General features: G+C 24.3%; 4 protein-coding genes across 4 annotated transcripts; 2 read left to right on the top strand and 2 right to left on the bottom strand.

The window, feature by feature from the left end:
- Positions 1-404: 404 nt before the first annotated feature.
- Bm7256 (Uncharacterized protein) lies at positions 405-1,147 on the bottom strand (the record flags this gene model as incomplete). Its single annotated transcript, XM_043079966.1, has 2 exons — positions 405-551; positions 932-1,147. The coding sequence occupies 2 exons, from the start codon at positions 1,145-1,147 to the stop codon at positions 405-407; spliced, it is 363 nt and encodes a 120-aa protein (XP_042935900.1).
- Positions 1,148-6,802: 5,655 nt separating this feature from the next.
- On the top strand, positions 6,803-7,164 carry Bm10380 (Uncharacterized protein; the record flags this gene model as incomplete). The annotated part of the gene is made up of 2 exons (XM_001893855.2): positions 6,803-7,013; positions 7,130-7,164. 2 exons carry the CDS (start codon positions 6,803-6,805, stop codon positions 7,162-7,164), a joined length of 246 nt encoding a protein of 81 aa, XP_001893890.2.
- A 1,434-nt stretch (positions 7,165-8,598) lies between these two features.
- On the top strand, positions 8,599-13,120 carry Bma-ces-1 (CES-1, putative; the record flags this gene model as incomplete). Its single annotated transcript, XM_001893854.1, has 7 exons — positions 8,599-8,884; positions 9,546-9,673; positions 11,076-11,183; positions 11,283-11,405; positions 11,664-11,833; positions 12,018-12,202; positions 12,960-13,120. The coding sequence occupies 7 exons, from the start codon at positions 8,599-8,601 to the stop codon at positions 13,118-13,120; spliced, it is 1,161 nt and encodes a 386-aa protein (XP_001893889.1).
- Positions 13,121-14,821: 1,701 nt separating this feature from the next.
- On the bottom strand, positions 14,822-19,643 carry Bma-cutl-10 (Uncharacterized protein; the record flags this gene model as incomplete). Its single annotated transcript, XM_043079965.1, has 8 exons — positions 14,822-14,998; positions 15,259-15,540; positions 15,750-15,915; positions 16,040-16,121; positions 16,212-16,354; positions 16,567-16,715; positions 18,564-18,757; positions 19,559-19,643. 8 exons carry the CDS (start codon positions 19,641-19,643, stop codon positions 14,822-14,824), a joined length of 1,278 nt encoding a protein of 425 aa, XP_042935899.1.
- Between the last annotated feature and the right edge of the window lie 231 nt (positions 19,644-19,874).

Genomic DNA, 19,874 nt, shown 5'->3' with positions numbered 1-19,874 from the left:
AATGACACATACATACGAAAGCTAAGTAAATTCATCTATTATTAAAATAAGTAAAATTAAATAGTATATTAAAATAATCATTAATCACATCTGGATGAACTCTAAAACTATGAACAAATATTATTCTCGAATGCAACTTAATGTAAAAAGTTAATTACTATAAATACTTTTACTGATCTATTCTTAATGAACACCTTATACCGATATGTAAATTACTCTTAGTACGCTGTAAAATTGCCTAGGAGAGTTATCCGTAATTCTAGCTGAAACACTAAATAATCAAATAGCAATATGATATTTCTCAAAAATTATAAGCATTCGAATTTTAGAAGCTACCAAAATTTGCTACAGCAAACTGTTCTCGAGAATTTTTATAGCAAAGCACTATTCTCATTTAATTTTGATCATAAAATAAAATAAAGTGGTGCTATAATAGAGATAATAACTGCAAAAGATGTCGAAGCTGTGTTGCACAAGTCTCGATCGTCACAACAACAAAACATTGCTTTGCTACCGAATAAATCCTGCTCGATGCATTTGTTTTTGTTTAGCTAAAAAAAAACAAAAAAAAAAAAAGCCTTATTCAGCCTTATTTTTACCGATCAATAAAATAAAGCAATCTACATTAACCAGATATTCAAGTATTACTTAACCTTCTATGTCAATAACTTTTTCTAAAATCTTGATTAAAAGTTTTTTATTTTTTTGTCAGGAATATTAATTTAAATATTCTTAAATATTCACATAAAAAAAAAGGAGAATAGACAGTAAATTAGCAAAAAATTCACATAGATAACAAATGAAAACAAATTTTCTAATGTTTACTTATATTGAGATCAAAGGGCAATTGATTATTTATTCAGGAAATTTCTTCTTTGCAATCTTTATTTATGATAATGAAAAAGAAAATTAAAAAAAAAAAAAAACTAACATAACAACGTATAGTAGAACATCCAGCTTTTTTTACTGTACTTAATAAATTAACATTAGCCATAGCACGATAGCATGAATCAGATTGTTTACTACAAATTTCTTTTGTTGTACCAACTGTTTGACCACGAATAACAGAGAAACCCGTGTAGCATTCAAGTGAATTAGCTACATTCCACAGAAGTAATATATGTAAAATTGCTAGTACTATTAACATTGCATATAGTTTTTTTCAAATAAATTCTTGTTTATTTTTAATAATTTCTGAAAAAAAAGTTTTTTTTTCAAATAATTTGTTTTCAATATATAATCGATTAAAAAAATAACATTGAAGCATTTTTATGCAAAAAAAATAAAAAAAACTTACAATGTTTTAATTGTTTAATTTAATAAACTAATCTAATACATTTACTTTTCCATTTTGTTTTTTATGAAACCGAGGAGATATTTGATAAAATTTAACTAACAGTAAAAAATTTTTTTAATTTTTAAAAGCGTAAAATAAATCGGTAGCAAAAATAATTTTATTGAAAGAATTAAATGTTATTCTACAGTGAAAATGATTGAAAAAAAACAATTGTGTTAAGACAAATCAATAAAATTGAGAAACTAAAGAAATTTTAGTTGTGCGAAAGTGAGAAGATTGTTGATGAACGTTGGAAAAATGATGTTTATTTGTATGAAAATTTTTTTTAAAGACAATTTCTTCTTTTTTTTTTGATGTGATTTATTTGATCTTTTAAATGATTCATGAAGAAATGCTATCTTCAAAATTACTTACACATTTATAAATTCATAGAAATGTAAGAAAAAAAAGAAAACTGAAATAGTTAAGATAAAAAAAAAAAAGAAAAAAACTGTGCTATGATTAATTCTAACATTTCAGCATTCCATGCAAAAATTATTTTGTGACTAAGTTATAAAGAAATTATAACCTATGATATGTCCTTTTTAAGTTCTCTTTAAATTAGCTGAAATAAAAATTAATTATTATAAAAAGCAAAAAATAAAATTTAATAGTATGTAATTTTCAATTAAGGTATTATTTCTTTTAAAGAAACAATCATTCATATCTGTTAATATAATCTACCTGTAATTTTTATTATTGTTAAAGAAAGCAATAAACTATTTGAAATAATAATTTAAGAGATAATAATTTTGATAAGAGATAATTTTAATAATTTTTAAGAGATAACTAAATAATTTAAGAGCTAAAAGAACAATTGCAAACCGGATTTCTCATATTTTCTTGATTTCTTGTTCTAATTTAAAAACTGTAAAAGTATTGAGAGAGAGAGAGAGAACGGAAGAAAAAATTATCAGTGACAATTATTTTTTTTTTGTTAATACATTTAAAATATATATACTGAAATTATTTTCTTCAAAAATAGGAAAATTCTTCCGCACAATTTCAGTTCAGTAAAATGTTTTTTCGGTTTTTTTTTTTTTTTGAAGAAGTAAGGAGGAAGTAATTAATTTCTTCTACTACTCGTATAAGTCAGCAAAACCAGTTTCATAAATTGTTAACTCTAATATGTGAATAGAAGTAAACATGAAATTAGTCAACAAAAAATTATCAATAAACGATTAGTTTTCGTCTTGTTCACTTTACTTTTTCTGTCAACAATTAAATTTTTCTTTTTAAAATTGTAAATCATTTGTTAAAATTCAAATACTAATTAAATTTATTAGTTCTTTCAGCTATTGCTCTTCCTCTGTGCAAGTGCAAACTTTTCAGAATTTCTAAATAATCTAATTCTGCTAGATTAAAAAAAAAAAAAGTATCAAAGTGACAGACGCTCAATCGAAGTGACATAGTTGAAATGAGATGAGGAGATGACGATCAGTGATACATTAGTACACACCTACAATTAATGTAGAGTCCAGGAATACTAGAGACTGTCTTAGATTTCGCTTAAATCAAATTTTTCGTCATTGAAAAGAATCAAACCAATACACACATGCATATGCATGCATGCTTACATACAATCAATTTTTCTTTTCAATAACTGTAAATGTTTAAGTTATAAATCATTGGTACACCACCTGAAATCATTTATTTACAAACCAGTTTTGTTTGTTCGTTGAAGAGAATCACTATCAATGATATAATATTTCAATTAATGATTTGAAAATTCTTTTTTTTTCGTGGTAGAATTAAACTAAGGCAAATTTGAATTAGCCATCATTTTAGAGTTAAAGAATATTTTCTGCAACATATGACAATTATGCTTCTTTATTTTAGAAAAGGTAGTAATAGCAAAGGTCAACACAAGGTCAAGTCTTCATACTCCTGAACATCTGTTTGAAAATGCTTGTTACTTTACGTTAGGATCAACAGCATTTTAACTAATTGATAACCAAAATGTGTTCAATGATTGCGCAATCTGTCAATAAAAAAAAAGGAAAAAAGTAGTTGCAACTGTATTTAATTGTTCTAATGTAAAATAAATTATTGTTAGAAATTGAAATAACAATTAACTGATAAGAGTATTGGTTATCAAGATCAGTGATAAGATCATTTTGCAGTATGCTGCAATTAACTCAACAATATTTTGATGTATTTACACATATTAACAAATAAAAAATATGCACACAATTGATAAGAGATTTAATTTCTCGAATAAATTCTAAGCTTGGTAAAAAAAAAAAAAAAAAATTGAAATAGAGTTGAAGTAAAAGTAATTGAGAAAAGTAATCAATATAAATAGATCAATTAAAGCACAAAGTTGCTGCTGCTTATTTTATCACTTAAGAAAACATTCAAATTTAATATTTGATAATGTTTATTTGAAAAATTAAAGTGCTAATAAGTTAATTTAAAAATTATTAAAAATTAGTTAAGGTTTTGAATAATCTACCTTCAGTAAAAATTATCAAGAGAATTCTTTATTTGTAATCAAGAAAAATGATCGATATGGTTCACAATGTTTTTCTATGATAATAACTTAAAACTAAATCTGATTAAATGCTACCATTAAAATAGCTCTCATTACTTCTCAAACTAAATTTATTATATGTAAAAAAGAAAAGAAACACAATAGCGAGTGAAATTATTTCTTGATGTTATAAAGTTTAATTTCGTTAAATTATAAAAATCTTATTTAAATAAGCTTAATTCTGCTATTAATAAACTAATGATGATAATTTTGTAATATTTTCATCTATTATTTATGAATTTTCATCACAATATTTTATAAAATGTATTGGAAAATGAATGAATTCTCAGTGTTCGGAATTTATTTCAACTTTTTAATGATAGCTAATTAATAAATTATACTATTAAATGTGAGTAAGTATCATTACTATCTATTTTTTCCTTTTTTTTTCATCTTTTTTATCTATTAGGTGAAGAACTATGATACACTACAGGGGGTAGGTACAGTTAACATTGGTTGAAAGAAATAGCGCAGATTGACGATGCGCAATCTGTTCCAAAAGATGACAATAGAAATATATGTTTTGACAATGTCATCAAGACGATAACACCGCCACTAAAAAGGATTATTGGTTGATATCCATTACCTTTGCGTTTGAATTACCGATTCAAAAATTTTTTCAAGCATAATTCAAACATTTGAATAAATTTTAACAAAATCATTTCATCGAAAAATTTGCATATTTTTTTCTTTTTTTTTCTCTTTGTCTACAATTTTCAAATTGATTATTTTTCTAAAAGTTGTAAAAAAAAAAAAAAAAAAAAAAAAAAAGTAATTTTACAGATTGCAAAAATCATTTCACAAACAAGTGGTATAGCTAATATTTGTACATATTACTTTGAAAGAAATATGTTTTCTTTGTGACATAAATTTCAACATTCATTGAAAATAGCTGAATCCCTTAGCTGATAAAATAAACGAATGATTATTGAAAGAGTTGCTTGCATTTAAGAAGAGCAAGACAGATAACGAAATGCTGGTGAATTCAGGAAGCTTATCAAAATTTGACAAATTTTTGACAAGTTGACAATTTTTGCAATCGGTTTGTCATCCAGATTGTCGTCTGATTATGTGGAATTACTGTAAACAAAATGTTGAAAATGATGTCACACTCTCTATGGTCATCAAATTTGGTGCTTGCTAGTCTTTGAGTCGTTAAGTTGGATAAAATCTTGAAGAATATCAACATTTTAAATGACTGACCCTTGAAATTTGTTACAAAATAAATTTCCGTATGTTTTTAAAAAATTTTTAAATCTTTCATCCTTTTTTTTTTAAATGATTTCAAATTTAAAAAAGTGAAAAATTTTATTTGATCATTTTTGATTTATGCTTGTTGAGATTTTGTTTTGATATTTTTTTCTGAAAATGTTAGGCTGTAAGGAATTGTTTGTACTTTGTAAAAATATGTCAAAAATCTTTTGCAATATTTATTTGAATATTACTACAAAAAATACATGAAATTTAAATATTTGTGAAATGCATTGGGCAATTTGTTAACTTCTATGAAGTTATGCCAATAAGACGATTTGCGCTCAAAAAATAAAAATGAGAATAACGGTATTTATGAAGTTAAGATTAAGTTTATCGTGCATAAATGAGTAAACATTTGCTTGAATAAACCAAATGAGATGGTACATTCAGTACCGATAAATTTATAATTGAAAATTGATAATTGAATAAATTGTTATTGATGAAATTTTCTCATTTTTCTAAAATAGAATTGTGTTGAGAAATTTACAGCTTAAATGGCAAATATTTCAATAGTATTCAACATGCTTTTTCAGCAACAATCATGAAAAGATGATGAAGAAGCAGCCTGATGCTTCCCTTCCATTAGCGCCCAACAAAATAGCGCTCAAGTACCGTCTTCTACTCTTTATGAGAAAACGACAATAAGCACACTTGTGCAGTTAATATGAGCATGTATTTAGATTTAAGTATGTATACAAATAATAAAACATAAAACAGACATTTCACTTCATTTTATTGCCATCCTTTAATATTAGTAAGATCTGTTACTTTTGTTTTGTTTGTTTCGTTATTAAAAAACTGTTACACTTTCTGGTTATTTATGACCGGTTTCTGGTTTCTATTCAGGTTTGAATTTCATTACTGAGAGTAATACTCAATAGTTTAACTTTCATACCATACATTTCGTGATAAATCCATCTCATAAAAATGCAAAATGAAAATGTTCCTTAGGAAAGGGTTAAAAAGGATGGTTGCTTCATGATTTTTACTAGAAATGGATAAGAAATTGGTTGATGAGGAGTGGACGAATTGATTGGGTAGGGTTACGTAACGTTACGTCTGGAGGCCGTAGGGGTCAACACCTGCGACAACCCGCAACAACCATCTGCGCACTTTTTGGTAGGATTACTGTAGCTAATATTATGAAGCAAACAATACCAAATATTAGCCAAAAAATTGATTCATTGCCTTTTTTTTTTCTTTTTTTTTTTTTTGCCTGTACTAAGAGTTAGTTGTGTTAATAGATCTGAGAGATTATAAAATTCATTCTAAATAAGAGTAAATTTTTGCTAAAATTCTGTAAAATTATCTAAAAAATACCATATAAATTTTAAGAATTACTAATTTCAACAGGAAATAATGATTTAAAAAAATAAAAGAACTTTTAATATGATACTGAAACAGGTAGCTGTAATAAAATTTAAATTTTTATTAGTTCATCCTTTGCTTTCTTCCGTTTTAAGCTCTAAGAGTTACTGTTGAATTGAAAAGTGTTTATACACTTTTTTTTTGTACAAATATTGTTCAATTACCGGAAATTATGAGAGTATGAAGCGAGAAACCGGATATCAGGTTAAAGATCGTATTTGGCTTATAATTAACGGTTACTGGAGAGCAAAGGGCAAGAGGTATTGAGAAGCATTGATACAGGTACAGGTGTTCTTCAAGATTAGTATGAGATGAGTGAGAAGTATGCAGGAACAACAAGACTTTGGGTTATTGCTGTATCAGATGACACTTTTGATGCAATCGAACCACTCAAGCAATTAGTTGAAGATCACGGGACAACCTTTCAAGCCGGATTTACAGGTGAGCCGTTTAATCCAATGAATGGTTACGATGACGATGATGATGATGGTGATGGTGATGATGATGATTCATTTAAATTTTGTTAGCTTTTTCAAAATTTACATAATTGGAACCATCACACTGAGTAGCATATGGACATGATCTGATAGCATAAATCAAGAAAGATCCATAAATCTCATAAATACGTTTTATGTTAGCTTTTTTGATCATTACGAAAAATAGGAGACATTAGGACAAATAAATTAACAAAAAATTTTACAAAACATTTAAATTATCAAAAAGTTATCCTTATCAATATTTTTTTGAGGATTGATTTTAAAAAAAAAAAAGAAAATAGTAGCTAAAACATTCAAAAAAAAAAAAAGAAAAACAAACAAACAAATTCTTAAGGATCTCTTGAAAAAAAAGAAAGAGTAAACAATTAGAAATGATGACAAATAATAAATTAATCAATAAAGATGTTTTTTTTAAAAAAAACAACATATCACAGATGAATAAAACATTACAAAATGATAATCTAATAATACTGTATCTTTTTATGCTTAATGTAACCATATGTGCGACTTAAAAACAAAACAAAAAAAAAAATTGATGATAAACAGCGGCAAATTTAATAAACAAAATAAGGCTATCAGACTAATGGAGGACATTTCACATCAGTATAATCAATCATTTTCGTTAGCAAAATCCATGCAATCATCATTTCGGCAAATCCATCTGTTTGATATTCATTTTGGCAATCCTTTAAGAATGTTTAACTTGAATGATTTAAAATCAAAATTTCAATCATTTCATTATTTCTAATTCAGCTAACCATAAATTATGACAATAAAAATCTTTTGTAAAAAAGATTTAAATTTTAATTCACCAAAACATATCTATTATTTTTAATTAAAGTATAAAATTTTTGCAACAAATTTAATACAAATATTTACTTGATGAAACAATCAGCAATTTGCTTATAAGCAAATTTAAAACGAAATTAATGATAGCCTCAGATTGAGAGACTATTTGTCTCATTTGAAGCTAAGGTCGAAAAGTACTCATTTCAGTAGTGTATATCTCATTTTGAAGGAACATTACGGCTTTCTCTTCATCCTCCCTTTCCTCAAGAAATGCATAATTCTAAAAAAGAATGAAAAAGCAATTGTGCTTGAATGATAGGTCAACCAATAAGATGCTTAATCCATAATGTTGACACGCCCATTTTACATAATCATTGACACCGCTCTTTGACCCATCCCAGAAATGCTTTTCTCAAGAAGAAATTTGTATGAAAAGCTTAGGAAGAGGGTCAGATATGAGATAATGATGGTCACCATTTACTTTAGTTCAACAGTAGTTTGATAGCTTACTTTCAAAAAAAAAAAAAAAAAATTTGCTTCTTATAAATTTGATTTTGTTGTAATTGAAAAAGAAAAAAAAATTTTTAAAAAGCATTAAATTTAGATATTTCAATATTTTATAAATAAATGTTACAAAAAATTCTTTTACATAAAAATTTCAAAAAATATTCCAATGTTTTTCTTTTTTTTTTTTTTTGCTTATTTTTAATTTGTACTGAAATTTGATATTTCAGTTTTAAACTATATTCCTTAACTTGTATGTAAAAAATTTTGCTAGTAAAAAAATTTTAACAAAAAAAAAAAAATTTCAGAATTTTTTAATGTCGAATTGGCCATCATCAACAACAACAACAAATGCTACACACTTAGATGAGCAACGATATTTCTCGCCAACATTGCATTCAACTTCAATCACAAAACATCAATATCAGAATCAACTGTCACACTCTTCTTCGAATATGATTTTCACAAATAATATTGAATCTAATTTCAAATTATTTACACCATTTTTACTATCGCATTTGGCAATACCAATATTCACACAACCATCGGTGGAATTATCTAAAAATGCTGTCACAACAAAAAGTATTAACACTGATACATACAGTAAGTTATAAAATTTATTTTATAAGCAATATATTGTTATATTTGAAAAAATTAATAAATAATTCTAATTTATGTATATTAAATAATTCTAATACTTCTAATTAATTCTAAATAATCAACTTTTATGCTAATAAAAATGAATTAAAATATACAACAAACAAAAGTTTCTAATTTATATATATTAAATAATTCTAAATAATCAACTTTTATGCTAATAGAAATGAATTCAAATATGTAACTAATAAAAATATTAGCAAAAATTTGATCAATTTCACTTTGCATTTTATTTCATTCTCATAGTCATTTGCAACTTTTTGTCTTATATTTTCCATTAATATCAAAAAATTTTTGTTTATTATTGATTTAATTATTGTTTATGATTTTTTACATCGATTGATTTGTTTTATTGTTTGCTTGTTTATCTATTATTTATTTACATAGTTGAGAATATGTAGGTGAGAAGAGAGGATTTTTTTGAACTATAATTAAGTTTTAAATTGTTGTCTTAGAGACAAACACAGCGAAACAATTCGAATTAAGAATTAAACAATTTAATCAAACAAGTTGTTGATTGTTGATACAATAAAATTTTATTTCAACTGGAAATATTAAACTAGCATTTCTTTCTTTTTTTTTTTTTTCACCGTAATACCATTTTCAGATTTGTCACCACATTTAAATATGTATTTGAAGAATGGACCTGATAGGACAGAAATACTCAATCAGTCATTATGTTTACCTAGTACTTCTTCCTCAAGTATTGAACTGGGTACATCAAATAAAAGAAAGGTATTTAAATTAATAATTAACAAAGTAATTAAAATGGTTTAATTCATTTGCATATTAGTTTTTGATAAGAAAAAGTGAATGTTATTATCAACTACACTGATAAAATTAAGTGAAACCATTGCTGGTTCAAATCGATTAGCATTTGAAGAAATAAATGAAAATTAAAATAGTCTTAACAATGGCAATCATTTAGAGTTTGATGTTAAAAAGCCTTAGGCTCTGATAACGAACTGATAAGAATGACTTCATTGTTTTACTATTAAATGATTATTCTCACTTTCTCAACTGTATTTTAAACTAAGATATTATTATAGGCTATCTTTATGGTAAAGAGAAAAAAAAACAATTTTTTTTCTCTTTACTTCTTGGTAAAGAGAAAAAAAATTGTTAAAACTTTAAAAAAAAAAAAAGAAATGAAATAAAAATGAAATAAGCAATATGAATTATTTCCAAAAATTTTCAAACTTAAATAATTGAGATCTTTTCATAAAGCTTGATTGTCCCCACTCAGATGCATACAACACCAATTATGTCCCCAAATGATACCAGAAAAGGAAGGAAATTTACCTTTAAAGAAATGAACTGAAACTACCACTGCCACCATTTGCATCTGAAAGCTCTTTTCTCTCCTCTCATTTAATTGTCACAAATTTTACTCAGTGAAATTTATTTAAAGCTAAACAATTCAAAATAGATCTGTCTAAGTGATATAGCGCATTTGTCCACTATGTTTAATGTTTCACTGTCACAGCAATAAGCATTTAAATGCAATGGAATAATTCAAACAGCTCACATTTTGAATTCGATTCTTAAAATATTACTATCAAACTTTATTTATCGAACTCAGAAAAAGTCAACAAAATGAATAACTATACTATCTTGGTAATATATTTTAACTCCTAATTTTTAAGTTTAAAAATAAATTTTTGAAGTTTTTTTGTTTTTGTCAAAAAAAAAAAAATTTAGTAATAATAAGCGTTAAAAGTAATGAATTTCATATTGAGTAAATAAATGAAAGATGATTACTTGAAAATTATTTAAAACACATTAGTTGAAAATAAATAGCAATATTGTAATCTATATTCAGTAATATTTTGTTTTAGAATCATCATATTTATTAATTTCTTAATTGTAGAGGTTTAAAATTTTTCAAATCAAAAATGAAATGTATTTAATTTCATCAAAACAGATATCAGTCTATTTTTTACTATTTATATTGTAATTTCTACTTTTTTTTATTGCTTGAAATACTGGAAAGAAAAATATATTTGTATGAATTATTCATTTTATACATCCAACAAAGTATATTTATTTTTTTTAAAATTGAAACATTTTTTTTTTTTTTTTTTAAAAAAGTTATAGTTAGAATTAATAAAACTCTCATTAATCATTTATATTTTAGACAACAAACTGTAAAGTTGATGCATTTTCAATAGAAAGTTTACTGGGTAAAACAAATTCGTCCAAAACTACCATAAATATGACATTAGCAGAAAGCAATTTCCCCAAGGTGAGTCAAATATTTCAATAAAATCTTCATATTTAAACTTTTTAATTAACATTTTAATCTCAGGTAGATTCTACTTATGTTAATTTTTTTTTTTTTTAGATGGAATTTTCCACTTCAAATGTTCAAATGTGCGAAGCTGGTACAACTAGATATACACTTGATGCTTTGCAATCAACAGATGGACGATCAAAACGTAGGAAAGAATTGAATACTGATAAAGAGGTTCTCTCTTAAATTATTAAACTTTACAAAACAATGTTTAAAACTATAAAAAAAAAAAAAAAAACTTGCATTGTACACCGGAAATAACTAAAATTTTACTTTCATTAAATTGAGACAATCATTTGAAATTATTTACTGCAAAAACGAATTACATACTTTGATTTGTTTATTTCTCAAGCAATTTTTATTTACAATGTAATATTTTGTGATAATATTATCAATGTGAACAAATATTTTTCCATTTTTTTTTTTTTTTAGACATCAACCATTAGTCTACCAGGTAGATTAATTTGTAATCAATGTGGTAAATCATATGCGACAACATCAAATTTATCACGACATAAACAAACACATCGACCATTAGATAGTCCTTATGCGAAACAATGTCCAAATTGTGATCGAATTTATGTAAGCATGCCTGCGCTTAGGTATAAAATAATATTATTCATTCAGCTTTTCGTTTTTTTTTTAAATCTAAAATTTACTAAAAATGAAACAATGAAATTTTGTGGTAAATTTTTTGAGAGACTTTTTTTTTTTTTTGTAAATGATGAATAGTTATATAATCTAAAAGTTTAGACAATAAAATTGTTTATCATTAAACAATTGCAGCATGCATATGTTAACACATAAAGCAGCACATAAATGCACGCAATGCGGTAAAACATTTTCACGTCCGTGGCTTTTACAAGGTCATATGCGTGCTCATACAGGTCAAAAACCGTACGGTTGTGCGCATTGCGGTAAAGCTTTTGCTGACCGTAGCAATCTTCGTGCTCATATGCATACTCATTCTAGTAAGCCTTTTTTTTTTTTGAAAAAAAGGAATTGTTTATTCTATATCTGAAATCTTTTAATTTTTTTTTTTTTTTTGAATTCCTTATTATCTTAAAATCTTTCAAACTTTTAAAATTAAAATTCTTGATTTTTTTGATTTCTTTTATTGTCATAAATTTTTTTTAAATTTTTAAAATTAAAATTCTCGATTTTTTCTTTCGTTTTTTTCTTTTTTTTTTGGTCAACACTAACGGAATTATGAAGTAATATGACATTATGACAAATTGCTAAAGGTGTTGTGCAATGAATGAATGCAATTTTAGTATGACTTAAAGTAGGATTAAGTAAGCTACAAGTTAGCAGCTGCTTCTTTCTTTAAATTTCACTCATTTTTACATAATTTTACTCAAACTTATAAGCTAAATAGCTTATTGTCATCCCAACCAATCATTTTTCATCTTTTTTTTTCCTTTTTTTTTTTTTTTAAGCTAAAATAGATAATTTTTATGACACAAAAACATAACATTTACTTTTTATTTACTTTGTTTAATTTTGTTTTACTCATAGTACAATTCATTTTTAATTTCTTTTTTTCTTAATTTTGATAAGTAATTAAATTTAAAATTCAAAATTTCTTGCTAATTCTAGCATTTAAAAATATATTAAAATGTGGCGATGCCTTTGTCTTAGTAATTTTATCAATCTTATCATCATTATTATCACCTATCAATAGTATTGTTGATAACATATTTCACTTTTACAAATCTAAGCTTTCAGATATCAAAAAGTACGAATGTCCTGGTTGCAGGAAATTATTTGCATTAAAAAGTTATTTAAACAAACATATTGAACTGGTATGTCCTGTACAACGTGCGTTACGTAATCGACGTATGACATCGTCACAAGCTTCGTCGATGACAGTATTGGATTCAGTATAAGAAAGTGATATAACATAAAAGCAATATTTATCAGATTCATATGCATCTTTCATTTATCAGTGCTAAAAGTGATAACAATGATAAAATATCAGTTTAATCCATTTATGAAATTATTATGTAAAAGTGTAAATATAATATAAAAATAACAAATTGAGTAAATATTTTGCATAAAAATAGCTGAAATACTATTAATTTTATGAGAAATTAAACGATGGATGAGAGATAAACAACGAGAATTTATGATCATTCATAGAAAATAAAACTAATATGAAAAAAGCAAATGAAAATTTTAAAAATTAATTACAATGAAATAATCATAATCAATTCTTCATTTAAATATTTCACATATTATTAGAGGAAAAAAGAAAATCCGGTTTAAAATTCCTTTTTTTTCTCAGGTTGAAATTCTTGATTATACTTATCAATGCAGTTTTGAGATATCATTTCATACAAAATGATATGTTATTGGATAAAGTTATCATTCTTCTATCAACAATTTTAATTTTAATTCCTTCATCTACTCACAATCAAATTCTATTAATCAGTTTGATCATTTCTAGATTAGTACAAAAAAATATATATATAAAAATAATCAGTAAACTTGATAAGTACAAATACATTATTTGAAATATTTTTCTATCTAACAATTATCACAATTGATAGTAAAATCGCCAACAGAAATTTATCAAAATTTTTTTTTTTTGTGTTAGAAAGAATTTGTTAAAAATAAGTTCAATTTGATTTATAAATAAAAAATTAATTTGTTTTATTTGATGATAAGTTTATTTATCAAGTTTGAAAAGCATTCGATTAAGAAATAGAAAAGTATTCTTATGCATCTGAAATCTGATCAATTTATAAGAGAGAATATAATCACTTTTAAATCAATTTTTCATTTTCAATTTCACTTTTATTTTCAAACTTTCATTTATTCATATCAAATATATAACAATTTGGATAAATTCTACATATTTAATGGAATTTTATTTTTTTAAAAAACAATATATTTCAATTCATTTCTAATAAAAAATCAAATTTTGTATTTTTAAGAAATTTCAAAATTTTAAGCATTTTGTATTTATTCATTGAAAATAAGCTAAACAACAAAAATATTGCAATGTATTATATAATTGAATTATTTTTGAAAAAAAAAAAAAAAATCTCTCAATACATTTCTATGTTTATAAACATTATTAACATTCAATTGATTCTGAGTTCAAAACTATTATAAGTAATAATAAGTAATAATTTTTTATTCTGTAACATATAAATATCAAAAGATTCTTATCAACAATTAGAACTATAAAATTCCATCTTATAAACTTTGGAAGAAAAGAATAAACAATGATTATATATCCCAATGGAAGCAAATTTTTTGTTTTTATTTTTTGTTTTTTTGTTTTTTGATCTTTTAGGCTAACAAAAAATTAATTTATGTAAACATAATTAATATTGATAACAAAATGACCAGTGTAAAATGAGATCCAAAAGCAATGACCCCTGGATCAACCTGTTTTTTTTTTTTAATTAAGAAATAATTTGAAGAAGTTAATTGTAAAACAACATTAAGTAAGTTATTTAAAAATTAAGCATCAAATTTGATCACTATTTTTTTTATTAATTCTAACTAAACTGAAAATAAAATTAAAGTAATCATTGATCTATTCCATAGTGATCAAAACGATCATTTCTGTTATCATTTCATAGTGATAATTTATCAGCCATTTTACTCATCCATAACATCCTAATAAATCCACCGATCAGTACAGCAAATGATAAGCAAATGATTATATTTAACAGTATAGCTGTCGAGAAATTCAAACAAAATTTTCCATCAGTTTGTAATCGCATCTGCTTTTTTGACATTTCATTTTCTAGCTTAAAAAAAAAGAAAAGAAAAATGTAGAAAAGTATTATATTTTTATTATGCTTGTAAAAATTGAATAATTCATTATAATCTGATCAAAGTCTAAAATACAAATCAAACTTTAACAATTAAATAATTTTGGCTATAAAAAAAAAAAAAAAAAAATAAATAAAATTTAAAAAACGTACCACATCTACTGTATGCAAAATTAATACATACAACAATAAAAATATCTTATATCAATTGCAATTTAATTACAATAAAATTTTACCTGAGTTGATAAAGAATTTTCTGCATTCGGTCTTTCTTCATCTAAATCTAGCACAACAATTTTATCAGCTGATAAATCCATCGTGTACTCATCATATCCCTTTGATAAAGTTTGATTTTCCAACAAAAATGATTTCATTGGCTTCATAACACTTCGTAATTTTCGATATTTAAAAATTGTCTTTGTTGTTTTTTCACTTAATTCTGTTGTATTTGCATTTGTTGATCGTTGTGCTATTCGTGATCCCAAATATTCTATTCGATCATTAGCACAAAATGGTGGCTGAAAAGATCAATCAATTTTATACAAATTAATACATTGTTTTTTTTTGGACAAATTCTTATGTTTTAAATTTTGATTATGTTTGTTTTTTTTTAAGTGAAAATTTAAATTTTAAATTAAATTTTTCAAATAAATTTTATATGTAAATGATAAAAACAAACAAACACGTACAGCAATAATTAATTTTTAATTCAAATTTTAACACTAACAATTCTTTCATTACATCTTCCTTCTGAGCGCATACAAGTGGAAACAGCGCATTGAAAATAAGTCGTCAATTTATCAGCAAATTTAAAAACATTTACTTTAGAAAAAGCCATATTTCCATTTTCATTATATGTTAAATCAGGTATAATTGCTGGTTCAATTGCGCAACTAAAGAATGACAAGATTAGTAATTTGACATTGACACTTGCATGTCACTTATATGTGACAATTTTTTTTTTTCTATCGAATAAGGAAGAAATTCGAAATTTTAATGTAAATAAAAGTGACAAACCCGCGTTCATCAATAAGTAGCTTTTTTTCACGTCCATTTCCGTCATCCACAAAACAACTGTGCACAAGAATGGAAAACATATCTGAAACAAAAATGCCGCATTGATGACATATTCATCTAATTGTCATAATATCCTGTTGCGCAATTTGTAGAAAGCAAATTGGGACATTACCGCTTTCGCATTGCCAAACGTGAATAACAGGATCACCAATAGTTGCAAATGAAACAGTTTTTCCGGTTATTGAATCTCGTCGAACAGTATAGGTACAAAGTGGCATTCGAGCAGTATCAATTAAATCCGTTGTTGGAATCATACTTAAATTTAGTACATAAATTTATTCTCTTAATTAATGAGATAAAACACTTATTTTTGCCTTATTCCTTTCATAGTTAGCTGACAACGAATAAAGCAAAAATATTGAATAGGAAATTTTAAAAATTCAAATAAGAAAATTTTACAATAAGCTATTAAGCAAATTAGCAACATTTTTTAAATTTGCAAATTAGATAATTTGAATAACTGTCACCTAACATCAAATTGAACAGTAACGACTCGATCAGCTTCCAAGTAAAAGCAGGTACATCGGAATGCACGGTCAATTTTTGTGGTGAAGGTATCGTGAAATGAAACAATTATAGTGATAGACTGCTCGATACCTTTTAATTCAGGACCAATCTATAAAAAAAAAAAATATTTTTGCTAATAAAGGATTGAATTAATTTAATTTTTTTGTTAATAAGGAATTGAATTAATTTAATTTTTATTAATAAAGGATTGAATTAATTTATAATAAAGTTTATTATAATTTTGATTCCGTCGATTATCTAACTAGTATAATAAGAAAATGAACAGATGAATTCTACTTAATAAATTTAAAATAAATTAGAATTAAAAAATTGCTTTGAATGCTTTTTTATCATTAAAATTGAATTGTTATCCCTCTCAACTAATACACACGGACGTGACAAACGTGTTTATATGCTTACGTATTTTTAACACGTAAGTTATGCTAATTTCTGGTACAGCATTTCAAATCAAGCCTAGTAAATGAATTTCAGGTCAGAATTTCACACACACACTCTGTGTTTCATATAAAAAAATTATTGAAAAATTTTTTTTCTCTTTTGTTTATATTCATTTTTCTCTTTTATATATCTTTTATTTATCTATTTTTTAATTAAATCTTTAAATATTAATTGAAAAAAAAGCAAACAAATATTTAATGTTAAAAAAAAAAAACATACTACTACTAGTTTTTTTTATATTTTTATCGATTATATATTTTTATCGATTTTATATTTTACCATTATATATATATTTTTTTTTATTTATCATTTTTTATCAAATTCCTTAAATTCAAAATTATCAAATCATTTTTTTTTCAATATTTGAAAACCCGCTTAATTAACTAATTTACTTATTTATCAAATTACATGTTTATATTAAATTCTTTAATTCTCTAAAAGCTGCAAATTTTTTAAAAGTATCATTAATACAATATCATACGATAATATAGAAATAGTATTCCTATTCCCGTGGGTAAATCTATTTTCCCAGGATTATTCGCAGTATTTTTGACCCTTAGCATTTTGTTTTATAATTTTTGCTTTAAAATTTTGCAAGCAAAATTTTAGTAAAATAAGTTTTTCTTTTTTTGCATTAAAATGCTTAAATTTCTCTAAAAAAATTCGAATAAAAGTGAATTCTTTTTTTTTTTGAAATATTTTTAAAAATTAACAAACAAATGAGAAATAATAAAAAAGCGAAATGATAGGAGAAAAAAAAAAGAGAATGCAAAATATTTTGAATCAGAGTGCATATTAGCATACTTTAACAGAAAGCTAATGAAAATTGTTCGTAGGATAAAAAACTCAGTTTTTGAATTCCATTTTGAACTGAGGAAAAAGATGTAAGTTTAAAAGAAGCACTAAAACTGCTAAATTAATTAGAATAAAATTAGCAGTAGCTAGTAGCAATGAATAATTAAGCTTAATTAGACTAAACGAGGAAATCAAATTTCAGGAATTCAAACTTAATTAAACGAGGAATTCACTACCTCAAATTATGTGTGCTTAAGAAATTTGCAAACAAATATAGAGAAATAACAAATTCAATAAAAATTTTCCTTATCAAATTTGAATAAATTTATCATTCAATGATAAGAAATAAATTCTTTTATTCTAAATTATGCTAGAAAAAAATGTAAAAAATATTATAACTATTACAAACAATTCTAGATATCATTAGTAATATAATTTGTTGACAAATTATTGTATGATTTTAAAGATATTTACATGTTTACAATTACAAAAATAACTGATAAAATTATATCAAATGCACTTTACATTTTTTATCAATATCAAATGAGAAAAGAAAATACAGGGTATGATAGTATCTAAAGAAGTTAAAATTTGCTCAAATAAGATTTCAATTTAAAATTTTGTAAATTTTTAAAAATTTTTAGAATTAAAATTATTTTCAAATATTTTATTTAATATTTATTCATTCTTTCTATAAGCTAACCTTTCTAGAACGGCGCATATTACATTGTCCATTAATTATTTCATATTGCACTTCAAGTTTTCTATTACCAATAAATGAGTTGACACACTGATCTTTGTCAACCATACCTTTCACAAATACGCGACCTGTAAATGGTTTTGCGGTATGGAATGTCAATTTCATCCGATCTTCCATGCATTGTACCTTTGGAACACCTGTAATAAATTTGATGGATTCATGATAAATTCATTAAAATAATGATAACAATAATTGAATAACAACAAATAATATGAAATTAAATAATTACTTCAAATATTTTATTTACTATTTACTTTTTTTTATTTACTACTTTCTACTTATTATTTTATTTACTGACTTCAAATATTTTATTTACTATCTATTTTTTTCTATTTACTATTTTTTACTTACTATTTTATTTACCATTTTATTTACTGAGATTATTTTAAACTTTCTCTCTCTCTCGCAATACAATTGTTAATGTATTTGATAATAGCAATGAATTAATTAATTATCTTTTGCTCACTGCTTTGATACTTTGAACTTTTGATTGTTTAAATTGATTTCTTCAATTATAACTTTTAAATTTTATCCAAAATTTCTGCAAAATCATTTCGCAGCACACTTTTCAACTCTTTTAGAATATTTTTTGAGTGAAATTATCATCTTTGTCAACTGATAACATTAGTGATAGTAATACAAATAATTTTCTGAAAAATAATCCTCTGATATTAGTATTTCATTCCATTTTTATCTTTAATAGTTTCTTATTTTCTTCTCCTAAATTACCCTTTTCTCTTTTTCAGTTTATCAAAAAAGAAAAGAAAAGAAAATATTTGACTTTTAAAAATATCTAATTTTTAAATTTCAGCATTAAAATTCGAATAATGAAAGTGTAACACTCAATTGTAAACAATAAACATTTTTCAACAAATTTTTTTAGTAATAAATTTTATTTTTTCTTTTTTCAATAATAAAATATAAAGTAAATATCTTACCAACAATACTGTTATCATAATATGTGGTAGAAATGAAATTTGGCAATATGCAAACAGTAATAGCTACTTGAAAAGCAAATATCATAATCAGAAATGGAAATTGTAAATGTAATTTGAATTAATCCCAAAATCAGAAATCAATAGAAAAGGAATTAAACTAGACAGTTAGCAATATTCATAAGATCAGTAGTGATATTCAACGAAATGTTATTGAAGCAGAAATTGTTGATTGATTGTAAAATTTCGCCTAAATCTAAAAAAGTAATGAAATAATTAAAAAAAAAAGAAAAAAAAAACAAAAAGTCAACAAAATATT

This window comes from Brugia malayi, assembly GCF_000002995.4.
Source record: "Brugia malayi strain FR3 genome assembly, contig: Bm_v4_Chr3_scaffold_001, whole genome shotgun sequence".
Taxonomy (NCBI): domain Eukaryota; kingdom Metazoa; phylum Nematoda; class Chromadorea; order Rhabditida; family Onchocercidae; genus Brugia; species Brugia malayi.
Note: the sequence above shows the minus strand (reverse complement) of the source record. Positions and strands in the feature narration are given on the sequence as shown.